This window comes from Euprymna scolopes, chromosome 28 (assembly GCF_053919585.1).
Source record: "Euprymna scolopes isolate OS-2025 chromosome 28, ASM5391958v1, whole genome shotgun sequence".
Classification (NCBI taxonomy): domain Eukaryota; kingdom Metazoa; phylum Mollusca; class Cephalopoda; order Sepiida; family Sepiolidae; genus Euprymna; species Euprymna scolopes.
The window spans coordinates 50,553,065-50,566,660 of NC_136509.1; the positions used below are offsets into that span (position 1 = coordinate 50,553,065).

At 36.0% G+C, this 13,596-nt stretch overlaps 1 protein-coding gene across 4 annotated transcripts in view; it reads left to right on the forward strand.

Annotated features, from left to right (window-relative positions):
* Positions 1-13,501, forward strand: part of LOC145249608 (profilin-4-like) — a 151,873-nt gene extending 138,372 nt beyond the window's left edge. For 3 of the 4 annotated variants that reach the window (XM_080111324.1, XM_080111323.1, XM_080111322.1), the window contains exons 4-5: positions 4,071-4,176; positions 13,241-13,501. In XM_080111324.1, coding sequence (XP_079967450.1) covers positions 4,071-4,176; positions 13,241-13,269 — 135 coding nt within the window. In that variant the 3' untranslated portion in view covers positions 13,270-13,501. The remainder of the gene's footprint in view (positions 1-4,070; positions 4,177-13,240) is intronic. The other variant, XR_013863554.1, reaches the window with a different exon arrangement.
* The last annotated feature ends 95 nt before the right edge of the window (positions 13,502-13,596 follow it).

The following is a 13,596-nucleotide window of genomic DNA, read 5'->3' on the forward strand; positions in this document are numbered from 1 at the left end:
TCCAGCTCTGTTGCTGGAATGTGAGAACACTTATTGACAATGGTAAAAGACTAGAACGGAAGACTGCAATTTTGACTAAGGAATTGCAAAGATACAATATAGACATTGCTGCACTCTCTGAGACACGTTTCGCAGGTGAGGATCAACTGGTTGAGCGCGAGTCGGGCTACACGATCTTCTGGTCTGGTAGAGCTGAAAAGGAGACGCATGAGGCTGGTGTTGATTTTGCAGTTAAGAACTCCTTAATTGACAATATCGAACAGCCAGTAGCCATAAATGACCGTGCAATGACATTGAGAATGCCCCTTGCTGCTGGTCGTTATATGAATGTTCTTTCTGTCTATGCACCGACTCTTACTTCGCCTGAAGACGATATTACTTCCTTTTATCATATGCTTAGATCTGTTATCACCGGTTTGCCAAGCGCTGAGAGTTTGGTGGTTCTTGGTGACTTCAATGCACGGGTTGGATCAGACAATGAGACTTGGTCTCCATTGGGTCCATATGGCATTGGTAAAGTCAATTCAAATGGTATGCTGCTTCTCCATCTCTGCAGTGTACTAAATCTTGTTATCACCAACACTTTTTCCCACCAGAAACACAAGGAGACCTGATCCATCCTCAATCTAAACATGGCCATTTGCTTGATTACATACTGTGTAGACGTGGTGATTTTGGAAATTTTTGCAAAATTAGAGTAATGCGTGGTGCTGACTGTGGTACTGATCATTTAATAGTCAGAGCTAAACTGAGAATTACAGTTCGCAAAAAAAGCCGTTTCAATGGTGTCAAAGTACCTAAACGTATTGATGTTTCCAACTTGAAGGATCCAGTCGTACGAAGTTCCTTGAAATCTGCTTTCAACCAAGTGGATTTCTCAGATTGTGAATGGGAGACAGTAAGAGATACAATATACCAAAAAGGTGTTGAAGTTCTTGGATTGAAGGTTCCCAGACATAGAGATTGGTTTGCTGATAATTTCGATCAAATTAAGCCTCAAATTGATAGAAAGCGGAAAGCTTATTTGAAACTTCTCAACTCTTCACCTCTGAACGAGCCAACGCTCGCTGCCCACTTTTCTTCTGTTCGGAGTGAGGTTCAGCGTTGTGTGCACCAAATAAAAAACAAATGGTGGTCTAACCTCTCCAGGGAGATACAGACTGCCTACGATCATAGAGATGTCAAGACATTCTACACTTTGCTTCATCAGGCTTATGGTCCGAAATCCTCTTCAACTACACCACTCCTGGCAAAGGACGAGAAAACCTTGCTGAAAATCTCAGATGAAATTAAGCATCGATGGCATGAACACTTTCATGATCTTTTTCATAACCCATCCAATGTTGATCTTGCTGCAATAGAAAGTATCCCTCAATGTTCCTTTTGTCTGGAACTTGATGTTGAACCGACTCTTGTGGAAACTATGGACTGCATAAAACAGATAAACTCGAACAAAGCCCCTGGGCTGGATGGCATCCCTGTTGAGCTGCTGATACATGGTGGTGTCAATGTACATTGCGTGGTCCACTCTTTGATACTGTCAGTATGGCAGGGTGACCCGGTTGCCCAAGATTGGGTAGATGCCATCTTGGTTATGTTGTACAAAGGAAAAGGTACAAGATCTGATTGTAGAAATTATCGAGGTATCTCGCTGCTGAGTGCGGTTGGAAAGGTATTTGCACGGCTCTTACTAAACCGATTGGAAAAGTATGTATGTCCTAATATCCTTCCGGAATCCCAGTCTGGTTTTAGAGGTGGGCGAGGAACTGTGGATATGGTGTTTTCTGCTAGACAGCTCTTGGAAAAATGTATTGAACAGCGTATGCCTCTTTGCCAGGTGTTTGTGGATTTAACCAAGGCGTTTGACACAGTCAACCATGAGGTTCTCTGGAAAGTGCTGGAAAAATTTTGTGGTACACCTGCTTTTACAGACAAGTTCAAGCAACTTCATCATAGTATGAAAGGTCGCATCAACTTCAATGGTCAGCTTTCGGAAGAATTCCCCATTGATAATGGTGTGAAGCAGGGTGATATAGCTGCACCAACATTGTTTTCACTCTATTTGACTGCTGTGCTCTGGTATGGTTTCCACGATTGTGATATGGGTGTTTATATTAGATTCCGAACGACTGGAAAGGTGTTCAACCTCAGAAGATTCTAAGCCAAAACACTTGTTATTGATGGACTTGTTAGGGAACTGTTGTATGCTGATGATGCTGACCTGGTAACATACTCCCCAGTAGATATGCAACTAGTGATGAATCTCTTTACAAATGCTTGTACCTGCTTCGGATTGACAGTTAGCATTAACAAAACTAAAGTCATGTACACTCCCGCTCCCAATGATCTGTATGTGGAACCTGATATCTTCGTCTGTGGAAAGCGCCTTGAAGTCATAAAAAATTTTGTCTACCTTGGGAGTGCCTTATCAAATGATGGCACTCTTAATGCGGAAATAAGACAGAGAATCAGCAAGGCATCTAATGCTTTTGGAAGATTACAAGATAGAGTCAGGTCTGACGGTGATCTGACTCTGACAACTAAAATTTCAGTATATCAAGCATGTGTAGTACCATCCCTACTCTACGCATCTGAAACTTGGACCTTGTACCGGAGAGGTTCCATCAGCACTGCCTTAGACACATTCTTGGTTTAAAGTGGTATAGCTTTGTCCCTGATACATATGTCTTAAAAAAGGCCAAAACAACCAGTATTGCTACCATTGTTATTAAGAACCAGTTGCGTTGGGTGGGTCATCTCATCCGGTTTGAAGACTATCGTCTCCCAAAACAATTGTTCTATGGTGAGCTCTTTCTTGGAAAAAGACCCCAGCACAAGCCCAAAAAACGTTTTCGTGATAGCATCAAGGAGAGTCTGGTGAGCTTTCATATTCCTGTTGACAGTTGGGAGTCCCTAGCGTATGATCGCAAGCAGTGGAGGACACTGATATACAGGGGTGCAGAACACTATGAAGCAGCCAAAATAGACCGAGAGAAGCTTAAGAGAGCATGTAGGAAATGCCAAACCTTGCCGCCCAACCATGGAGATCTCTGGATCTATAAGGTGTGTGATCGGGCTCTGTTGTTGAAGGCAGGTTTTGTTAATCACATGAAAGCCCACGATAATACAGATTCCGCTGCTGTTAGTCTCATACAAATCAGTGAGCGTTTTCAGTGTCATGTCTGCTTGAGGGTGTACAAGTCGCTGGCAGTGCTAAAAAGTCATATTCGGGCACATGGACTTTTAGTGACTGAGGAAGTGGCTCTCGTCTGACAAGACGTTGCAATCATCATCATCATGTATGTATGTATGTATGTATGCCTAAAACCTTTGACAGAGGCAGCAGATTTTCATGAGATTGGTATCATTTTGAAGCTCGACCCTTCGGACGCCAAATATTGAAAAATTGGCTAAAAACATTAATTCCTTCACCCTCAACTTTTCTACAGAGAGGGGTCGCTTTTTTCGCCGATATTTACGAAAGTCATGCCCTTTTTTCGATTGACTAGCCTTAATTTTGAGGTTCGCCACTTCCAGTTTGGCGATGGGCACAGGAGCAAAGACGTAACATTTTTAGTTCACGTTCTTTTCCTTCTTTGCAGTACAGGTTCGAGCCTGCCTACCTACTACCCCCCCCCCCTTTGTTTTCGCTCAACACACACCTCCAAACACCCGGAAAACGCCGGGCACCCAGGCTAGTTATATATAAATGAGTCTTGCAATAGTAAGTCATTTATTGTTAAAAGTGCATTGTAACTCTTTGTGTGAACTGTTTTGCTCTTAGCCACAAAACGTGGAATTTTATCTTGAATGTATAACCTCTTGGTTTCTAAAATCTATCAAATGCACTCAATGTCCTATTTATAGGACAGTCAGTATTTTGCTTTCTAAATAAAATAATTTTTTTCTTTCAATTTGTGTATTTCTAACCCTTTTTGTCATTTCAGAAAGTTTCAACTCAATAGTAAAAAAACTTAGACTTAATGGGTTAAAATAAACTGAAAACATTTGAGTGCCATTTTGATGTATTGTTCCCATGTACATGATTAATTTCTTGTGCTGTATTTCAGGGTAAACGTGGTTTGGTGCTTGTTCAGACAAGAACCTTGATGATTGTGGCCAGCTTCTCAGAGAACATGTTGGGTAGCATTTGTGTGGAAGCGGTTGAATGTCTGGGTAAGAAACACAATTTTTTTGTTCTGCCATGTAAGCAGTGTAACTGACTGCCAGCCATGAAAGAAAAAAGGCTTTAGTGCTTCATACTGACATTATCAATTTTATTCAATAAACACCATGAAAACTACAAACGAAGAGAAAAGGAAACAAGAAAACATTTCAATTCCTGCTTTTCAGCTAACTAAAATATGGTTATCTTCAAGTCCAACATAAACAAGTTCTTGATGAGCCATTCCACTTAAGTTAACAAATTTACCAAATTTCCATTACTAACGATTACTATATTGTCCAATTGACTACTGTACATTCTTAACCCTTATCCTCGAGTGGTCTCTGGCCCTTGATAAGTGGTTATGCCTATGTAAAAAAAAGGTAGACACGAGGTAATGAATAGAGCTGTGACAACAGCATATTCTTTTCATTGTTTTGACCCTTGAGTATATATCCGTTAATATCTTATGTTTTTATATAGATGGACGTGGTTCTCAGTTGATAAGTGTGTCTGTGTCGAATATATACCTACATATATATACATTGCATTTTCTTTTCCTGGATAGGAGAGTATTGTATGAGCTCTTTCTAGTCTCGCACAAAAACACGCGTTCGCATCTCTAGCCATTTTTCTTGTCATACACATACACGCACACAAACATACGCGTGCATGTACACACACATAGATATATTCATGTTCGCGTACATACACTCACATTCACGTGCATACACACACATGCTAACGTACACACATGTACGCACACATACGCGCACATGGGCAGTGTAACTTCCCCTTTAAAGGAAATCTACACATGCACAAAAGACCACCGGAAACAACTATAAAAGCAAGAAACATAAGCTGTTTCTTTCTTTTCAATTTGGCTTCCGACCTGAGAGGTCGACGGACCAACCGCATGCCTCACGTCACCTGCTACTGTATGTGGGGCAAGAGGCAACAGACAGTATGTACACCTTACACGCTTTCTATCTCCATGGCCTGGATTGACTTTCTCACTCTCTCTCTTTACAACAATAGACTTTCCTTCTCACCAGTTAACAGCGAGAGACGCACGCCAAACTAAACACGTACTATACCCTTTTCTTTCATGTGTTTCATCACAAAATAAATCCTAGTTCATTTAATTCAATAAATGCGTTGTTCATTCCTTCCTCCAAACAATTCATTTTTCCTATTTTGTACGACTGGGGGATATGTATAATATATCCACCAGTCCACAACAAACTGGTGTTACCGGAACATGAGATGAACACGCATTTCCTTCTATACCACCAGTCCTGCTACAAATTGGTGACCCGACGTGAGATGAACACACATTTCCTCCTATACCACAAGTCCGCAGCAAACTGGCGACCACGACAAAATGTGAAACAAACATGCATGGTGACCCTACTTTTTTTAAACAAATTGTTTTGAGCAAGACGCGCATTTTATTTGATAAAAAAAAAAATGTTTCAACAAAGAAAAACAAGCGAACTACAATGACGAAACCCCTCGTCAGACTCGTCAGAAAAATAAACACGGAGCTGTTGACTTCATACCGAATATAAAGAAAAATTCAAGCTCGACAAACATTTTTCACGGTTTCCTGACATTACTCTGCAACAAACGCGAGGAGCAAAATCACATAGGCCTATACACATTCTCTCCCGCACAGCAGAGGCAATAACAAAAAAACAATTACAGGACATCCCTATCAACACATAGGAAGAAGTTGAGTCAACAATACGAGTTGAGATGTACCGCGCGCACTGATAAACTTACAACTGGAAGTTGCGTTGACAGCTGGCAACTGGACACTACCGTTCAACTTAAACGAATGTGCAACTAGTGCTCGTACAGACAATACACACACTAGTGTAGATTCACTTGTGAAGACACCGTCAACTTGACACATGACGTCAACACGAACAAAAATTTTCCTTCCAAATGAACAATTCACTTCACTGTCCAAGCAACTCGTTGCACATGTCAGCACACAAAAAAAACAAAAAAAAAAAACAAACAAACGTCACCTGCTACTATGTGTGGGGGCAAGAGTCAACAGACAGTAAGTACACCTTACACGCTTTCTATCTCCATGGCCTGGATTGACACACTCTCTCTCTCTCTCTCTCTCTACAACAATAGACTTTCCCTCTCACCAGCTAACAGCGAGAGACGCACACCAAACTGGATTGACTTTCTCACTCTCTCTCTCTCTACAACAATAGACTTTCCTTCTCACCAGTTAACAGCGAGAGACACACGCCAAACTAAACACGTGCTGTACCCTTTTCTTTCATGTGTTTCATCACGAAATAAATCCTAGTTCGTTTAATTCAATGTAACACGTTCGTTCCTTCCTCAAAACAATTCATTTTTCCTATTTTGTACGACTGGGGGGACATATATAATATATACCAGTCCCGCTACATACCCGAGAGTCAAAAGAATGAAAAGAATATTCTGTTGTCACAGCCGTAGTAATGAACGAATTCAAAACAGGAGAGAAGTTATTATTACTGTGTTGCTTCCCCTGCGAGCAGTTAGAATATGGAAGGGAGCGCCATTTGTCTCTTGATATCATTTCTTGCTGAGTCAAGTCTCGCAGTTAATAAAGGGCAGGGCAAACTGATAAAAAGAGTATACTATCAAGTTATTAAAACTATTCCAATGAATGAAACTATTTACGTTAAGTATATGATAAAAATGTATATAAGATATTTTTAAAAAATATAAGAAAACGAAAGAATAAAAGGAAAAAAATAAAATAAAATTGAAAAAAAAGGAAACCATATGAATTTCAATATTAAGGTAGACACAGGATGAAATAAACGAATTGTCTCTGTTAACGGTAGTTAGAATGAAGAAAAGATCCCGATTTTTTCCTTGACCCCATTTCCTGTTTTAGTCAAATCCTCCAGTAAATAAATGATAAGGCAAACTGATAAAACGAATTAATTATTAAGTTATCAAAATGTTAAATATATGATAAAACTGTATAGAATGACCACAACAATATATAACGTATTAAATATGTCTATTTAGTGACTGTAACAAACAGGCTTTTCTTTACTTGGTACAATCAATTTTTTGTTAAACGATTGGAGATTTATAAAAAAAATTAGTTGTACCTACATGATGTTGCCCGGGAGACGTTTTATGATAAGTTTTGTTTCGCTTTTTAAAAATCTTAAACAAGTTAATAGTAATTTATAAAAGTTACTTATTCTTTTGAAAAGCATCAGAATTCAAACACTATCTTAAAAAATTGGTAATTTTAACGAAATCTAGAAATTTGATTATGAACAGTTTTTGCCTTGAAAAAATTATTTTAAATAATAAAGTTAGTTGGAAGGATAATGATAAACTTGTGGTATATTGAAAGTTGGGAAAGAATCAACAGCTAGTTTAAAATATTATGTTTCTAAACTTTGAGATGAGGATGGATATTTGGATTATTCAAACTACTGTTCTCATCGTGAGTTTTATTCTCACAACATTTTAGCCGATGTAATCTCCGGCCTTCTTAAGGTGTATTTTGTCGAACTGGGAATCTTTCTGTTGAACTCGGGAATCCGTATGGAATTTCAAAAAACTTAAAACTTCTACCAAGTCACGGAAGACATAACGAGAGCATGCTACCGCCACGGATTGAATAAATGGTTCCATTTGAATGTCCATACAGATTCTTGAGTTTGGCAAAACGATTTCCAAGAGAAAGTGGAAGAAGGTCGGAGGTTATATCGACTAAACGTTGTGAGAATAAGACTCAAAAATAGAACAGTAGTCAAGATAATTCAAATAGTTTAAAATAAGTGTTATTTTCCGTTTGAATGTCTTTAGAAGCATTCAAGGATAGCAGGAAAAAGGGTTGTCTGGTAATGTTATAAAATTAGAAATGTGTGAACAGGAAATAAAAAAAAGTGTGCATCACATGAGGAGTGACGTCACTGAAAATGTGTAGTTAAAAAAAAAACTGAGGTTGCCTCTCTTTCCATACTAACTTATATTATGGAAATTCAAAATATGAATTTGTTGTCAATTGAAAAATCATTTCAGAATTTGTTCGCTTGATTTGAATTAACGATTAAGTTTGTTTCGTTTGTTTATTTCTTTAATATTTCAATCCCAACAAAACACAAGTGAAAAAAGCCCTTTTTACAGCTTTGAGAGTTTCACCTTCACATCTACTAGACAATCGATTATTCATAAAGAGGTTATACAACATATATGATTTGATCGCAACAATCCGACTATATGCATTTCAATTTTTAAACATTGTGGATGTAAATTCATCTAAGGTTGAAAAAGCCAAATTATTTTAACAGAAAGGCTGTGATGTCATTTCAAAGATATTTTTCTATTTTTAAATCGTTTGGAAATCGTTTTGGTCTAAAAAAATATTTATGAAGTACGTTTTTTTCTTACATTTTAACAATATGAAGTTAATTAATTTCTTCTGGAATTAGGTACAGAAACATTCAATTCATGTTCTTTATTGACAAAACTTCAAAACTTTGCTTTTTTTTTAAATTGTACCATCCATAAAAAAGTTGTTTGTTTGTGTATATATGTGTGTGTGTGTGCTGAACTAAAACTTTGAAACTACCAAAAATATTCTTATGAACATTCCATATTTTGATTCAGTATAACCCCAGGCAGTTTATGGCAAAACACATATTCTAATATTCAGTTGTTTTTTGGCTCACAATGGAACCAAAGTAGTACATAGGGAAGAGGGCTTTATTAGAAATATTTTCTTTCTTACTGGTAGTTGTTCAAAAAACAACTCTGAAACTAGGTCAAACAGTTGATCACTGATTATAAACAGTTGCAAAAGTTTGCGCATGAGAGAGTTGGATGGAGAGGTGGATTTAAAAAGTAATATAACTGAAAAGGTTTTAAAAGAAAATGTTATACCTTGAAAAAAAAAAAAACTATTCTATTTGCTTATCTAGGAAGTAGGTAGCTCTGTTAGTTTAGGATGAAATTAAAAAGCAGCTTTTTTATTGATTAATAATGGGGTGGCAAGTAAATCGGAACCCTGTTTTACACACCGCATCTGAAATTTCTTGCACTTTCTTAGAGAATCTACACTATAGTTGTAAGAGAAACCATTGAATGTGAACTAGGATTAATCTGAAGAATGAAGCACTGTTAAAATTTTCTGCGATTACCAGAGATGCAACTGGTTGGAATTTGATTATAAAATCTGTTTCTTTCTTGAAGGCTTTCTTTATCTCCTATACAAATGCCGTCTTTGATAAGAGCCCCGCCATTTTTGATGCCATGACACTTTCAATAAAAGTCAAAAGCTTTGATAAGTAATTGCATTAAACAGCAAAAGCACGTTGATTTTACCCAACGACCCCAGTCAACAATCGACGTCTGTTTTTTGTTTCATCAGTAACTAAGTGCATTTCAGTTAGCTTGCTGATATTAAATATAACTAACCGAAGTAGCAAAAAGATATATGTTCTCTCTAGCCTTCGTGTAAGGATCAAACTGTAGTATCTGTTCTGTCTTTGGTTAGAAACTCTTTGAGTGATTTTTTTTTTTTTTTAACTTTTTGTCCCAATCCACAGTGTCTCTATTTTGGGCAATTTGATTTTCCTTACATTAAAAAAAAAAGGCGATTTTGTGTCTAATTGACGAGAAGACAGATAGGTACGCGCATAGTTTCACACATAGTTTCAGTCTCACATGGTTTTACTGATGGTTTTAAATTTATTAGAATTCTTCAGTGATGTCACTCCACAAATAGTAATGAGATTTATTCTCTTTCTTGTCACAGACGGAATTCAATTTAAACATGCAAGCACACAGTTAATAAAGGTTATGTAAGGTTCTGATGGGGAATGGCTACTATATAATGCAACAGAATGGAGTGTGCGTAAATATCTCCACTGGACCATCAATAAAAAAATTGAATCTCGAATACAGCAGCATATATACCATATACATATACCAGAAAGAACAGTTAGAAATAAGTCATACACCATTGATCATGACTATGCAATTCCGTTCCGTCTGCCTGCTTCCCACCGGACTACAACTTGGATGTCTTCAAGTCCAACGTTAACAAATTCCTAATGAACCGCCCCCTTAAGTAAACACTTCATCAAATTTTCACACTAACGTAATGTACTTGCAATAACCCTTATCCCTGAGTGGCTTCCGGGCCTTGATAAGTGGTGATCACTGTGTAAAAAAAAAAAATTACTATAGCTACGTATCTAGAACACAGGTCTTTAAATCTGACATAGTGATATGGGACAAGAAGGAGAAAGAAGCAACCCTAGTAGAAGTTAGTGTCCCCGAATGGTGCTGGGTTAAACAGAGCTGAGAGGAAAAAGATAATAAAATACCAAGGTTTTATGTACGACATAAAAAGAAACTGGAATCTTAGGAAGATCTCTATCATTCCAGTAATTATGGGAGCAACTTGCCTTATATAAAAGAATTTTAAAAACTACCTGGAAAATATACTCGATGAACCAATGTAAAAAGATTCAAACAATTGCCCTTAAAAGGATGAGTAGGATTTGGAATGTATGAGATAGTGGGTAAATGTCTGGTATCCAGAAGGTTGCCCCATCCCCAGTTAGAACAAAACGATAAAAAATGAAAAATATAATACAGGTGTGGTCCGAAATGTTTAAAAAGTTGTTGCAAACCTGCCTTGTGCAACTTGTACAAATCTGGGTGGACCAAAAATGAATGAAGAAAAAAGAAATAAAAATGGACGCCTTATCTCTTTATATGCCTGATGTGCAAATGAGATGCTCTTGGTTGGAGATAAAAGAGATCTAATTTTTCAGAGAGGGCGTTCATTTTAAAGTTGGATTTTGAAAAAGTGAGTTCAATCAGCAGAAGTGCTTTCGAAGTTGAGAGAATAATAGCAGAGAGTTGAGTTTTTGAACTAAGGAATTTTGGCAGCAGTGTGTCAAATCTAACAATTGAGACTTGACTAAAAGGATTTAAAATAAAAACATAAATTAAACTCTGCATGTTTTCTCCTTCATCCTTTGCTATCACGATGTTCTAGAAGTCTTGGGCACATTTCAAATTCTTATACTTGTTGAACTATGAAACTATGTAACATGAAATTGGTAAAAATAAATTAAAATTAACTAAATTCATTAATAATTATATATATATATATATATATATAATTATTTTTTTTTTTTTACTATAATAATTAAATACCTACAGACACTAGTGTTTCATCCTTTCGGGATTCTTCAGTGCAGGGTGTCACGATTACTACTAGTCGAACGATTCGAACCCCGCGACACGAGACATCTCTGGCTCGATTAGCGGAGGCCGCATCCATTCGGCTACTATTAACCGTGTGAAATAGCGTTGAATTTTTAAACATTTTTAATTTAAATGTTCATTACGTCAGACAGACAGTGATCAAATCGTTATACGATGATCTACGCATAAGAGCTAAATTGACCGACTTTTTAATTCAACAGAAAGTGCTCAACGATAAGAAACGAATTTCTTAAAGGGGCTGTCATAATTATTATTTTTTTTTTTTTTTTACTATAATAATTAAATATATATATATATGTGTCAAGCACGTTTTTTTTTCATCCTTAATAGTTTTCGAGATATTCAATGTTTAAATGTGTTCACAACTTCTGGAACAACCTGCATTACAACAACAATATTTGCAATCATTTTTTGTTAAATATAACTCATGCATTACTTGCGTTGTCATATTCGTAACGTTTCAGATGTGATATTCTCTAGTTTTCTTGAGGAACGTTTTATTAGTAAAATAAATTTCATTTTCATTAAATCTAAAACATTTACTCACATAAATCTGTCGATATGTTATAAACAGGAAACATTGTCGATAATGGATTCAAACGTTTGATCATTCTTAAATCAGCTAAAATTTTTTAAAGTGTTCAGAGGAAACAATCAGGCTGAGAATATATATTGAAAATGTTTTGGTAATGCGATAATAATGAATCATGCACTTAAAAAAATAATCTAAGTATCTTTCTCTTATTAATCCTCTTTTGGCCGTGTACTCTGCTAAAAATTAAAACAAATAAACCATTTGTCTTTTAAAATCATAGTGTTTCATAAATTGAATAATTAATATGACAAGTATGTCAGATGACTTTTATTACCGTTATCAAAATTCTCCCGACTCGGCAGGATAACAACATACGTGCATAACTCCGGTTAAGAAGACAAGGTTTGATTTTCAGTTGATTTCAATCAACTGGATTTTTGGAATTAAATTATTGAATTGTGTCAAGTCGGTGATAACAATCAGATTATGTAAGACAGTAACTACAAATCTGGCATCCATTTTGAAACCAAAAATAAAAATTATTCCCATTACCCTTTCTAATTCATAAAAGAACAACAAAAAGTTGTAGAAAGTCTCCTATACAAATTACATTCTATCAACAAAACCAAAAATATTACATTTTGCTAAATACCGAGTCACATCGAATTAGGGTTAGGTGTCAGGATATAATATTGTGCACAGGAAATCTAAAGTAATACATAATGATAAAGAAAGGCAACTCTTTTTCTGTCAAATGAATTAATTGGGTTCAGACGTCTGTTTTGAAGTTCTGTCTTTGTGTTATCATGTAGTTGATAAGAAAACTGGAAAATGTGAATGCGCACATCTCAAGTTAGTTAAATTTCAATACTTTATCAGCTCCAAATAAAATGGTTCTCATTATTGTAATAAAAATCATCACTTTTGCCTGTAAAATGACAGCAGAAAATGTAGAAAAAAAAAAGACAAGCATAATTTTGTAGGTCACTCATTGGTGAACGTATGCCATTAATTTGCATACGTACACAATTGGTGACTATTAAATGGGATGAATTATAAAGCAAGAGTTAAGTGGAGTTTTTTTGTTGGGCAGCTTAGAACGAGAATGAACGGTGGAAGATAATATCGAATACACGAGGATTTGTTGCAAGTTGAGGAAAGAAAGGAAAAAAGACTTTTTTTGTTTTGTTTTGTTCCTTTTCCATTTTATAATTATAATGGAATTAAAAATTTTTTTTGTTTTTTTCTTTCAGCTGATTACTTTCGTAAGAAAAATATGTGACAAAACCTCGACTTTCAAAATGTTCGCAGACTCCATTCCTTGAAAAGAAAAAAAATAACAAGAAAAAAATTACTGATAACAAAAGTAATTTTCTGAAAAGGTAAAAAATTTGACCCCCATTTCATGCAAAAAAGCTTTAAAGAAAACAATTTTGAAACTTTCACCAAAGAAATTTTTTATTTTCCTAATTTTTGTTAAAACAATGTTTAATAAAATATATCTGCTACAAAAATGTTTTTGTTTTAAATTAATTTGCACCAATCAACTTAAAATGTAAAATATTTGAAAAAGAAATGGAAATGGATTTAATTTCTGCATTATTTGCTC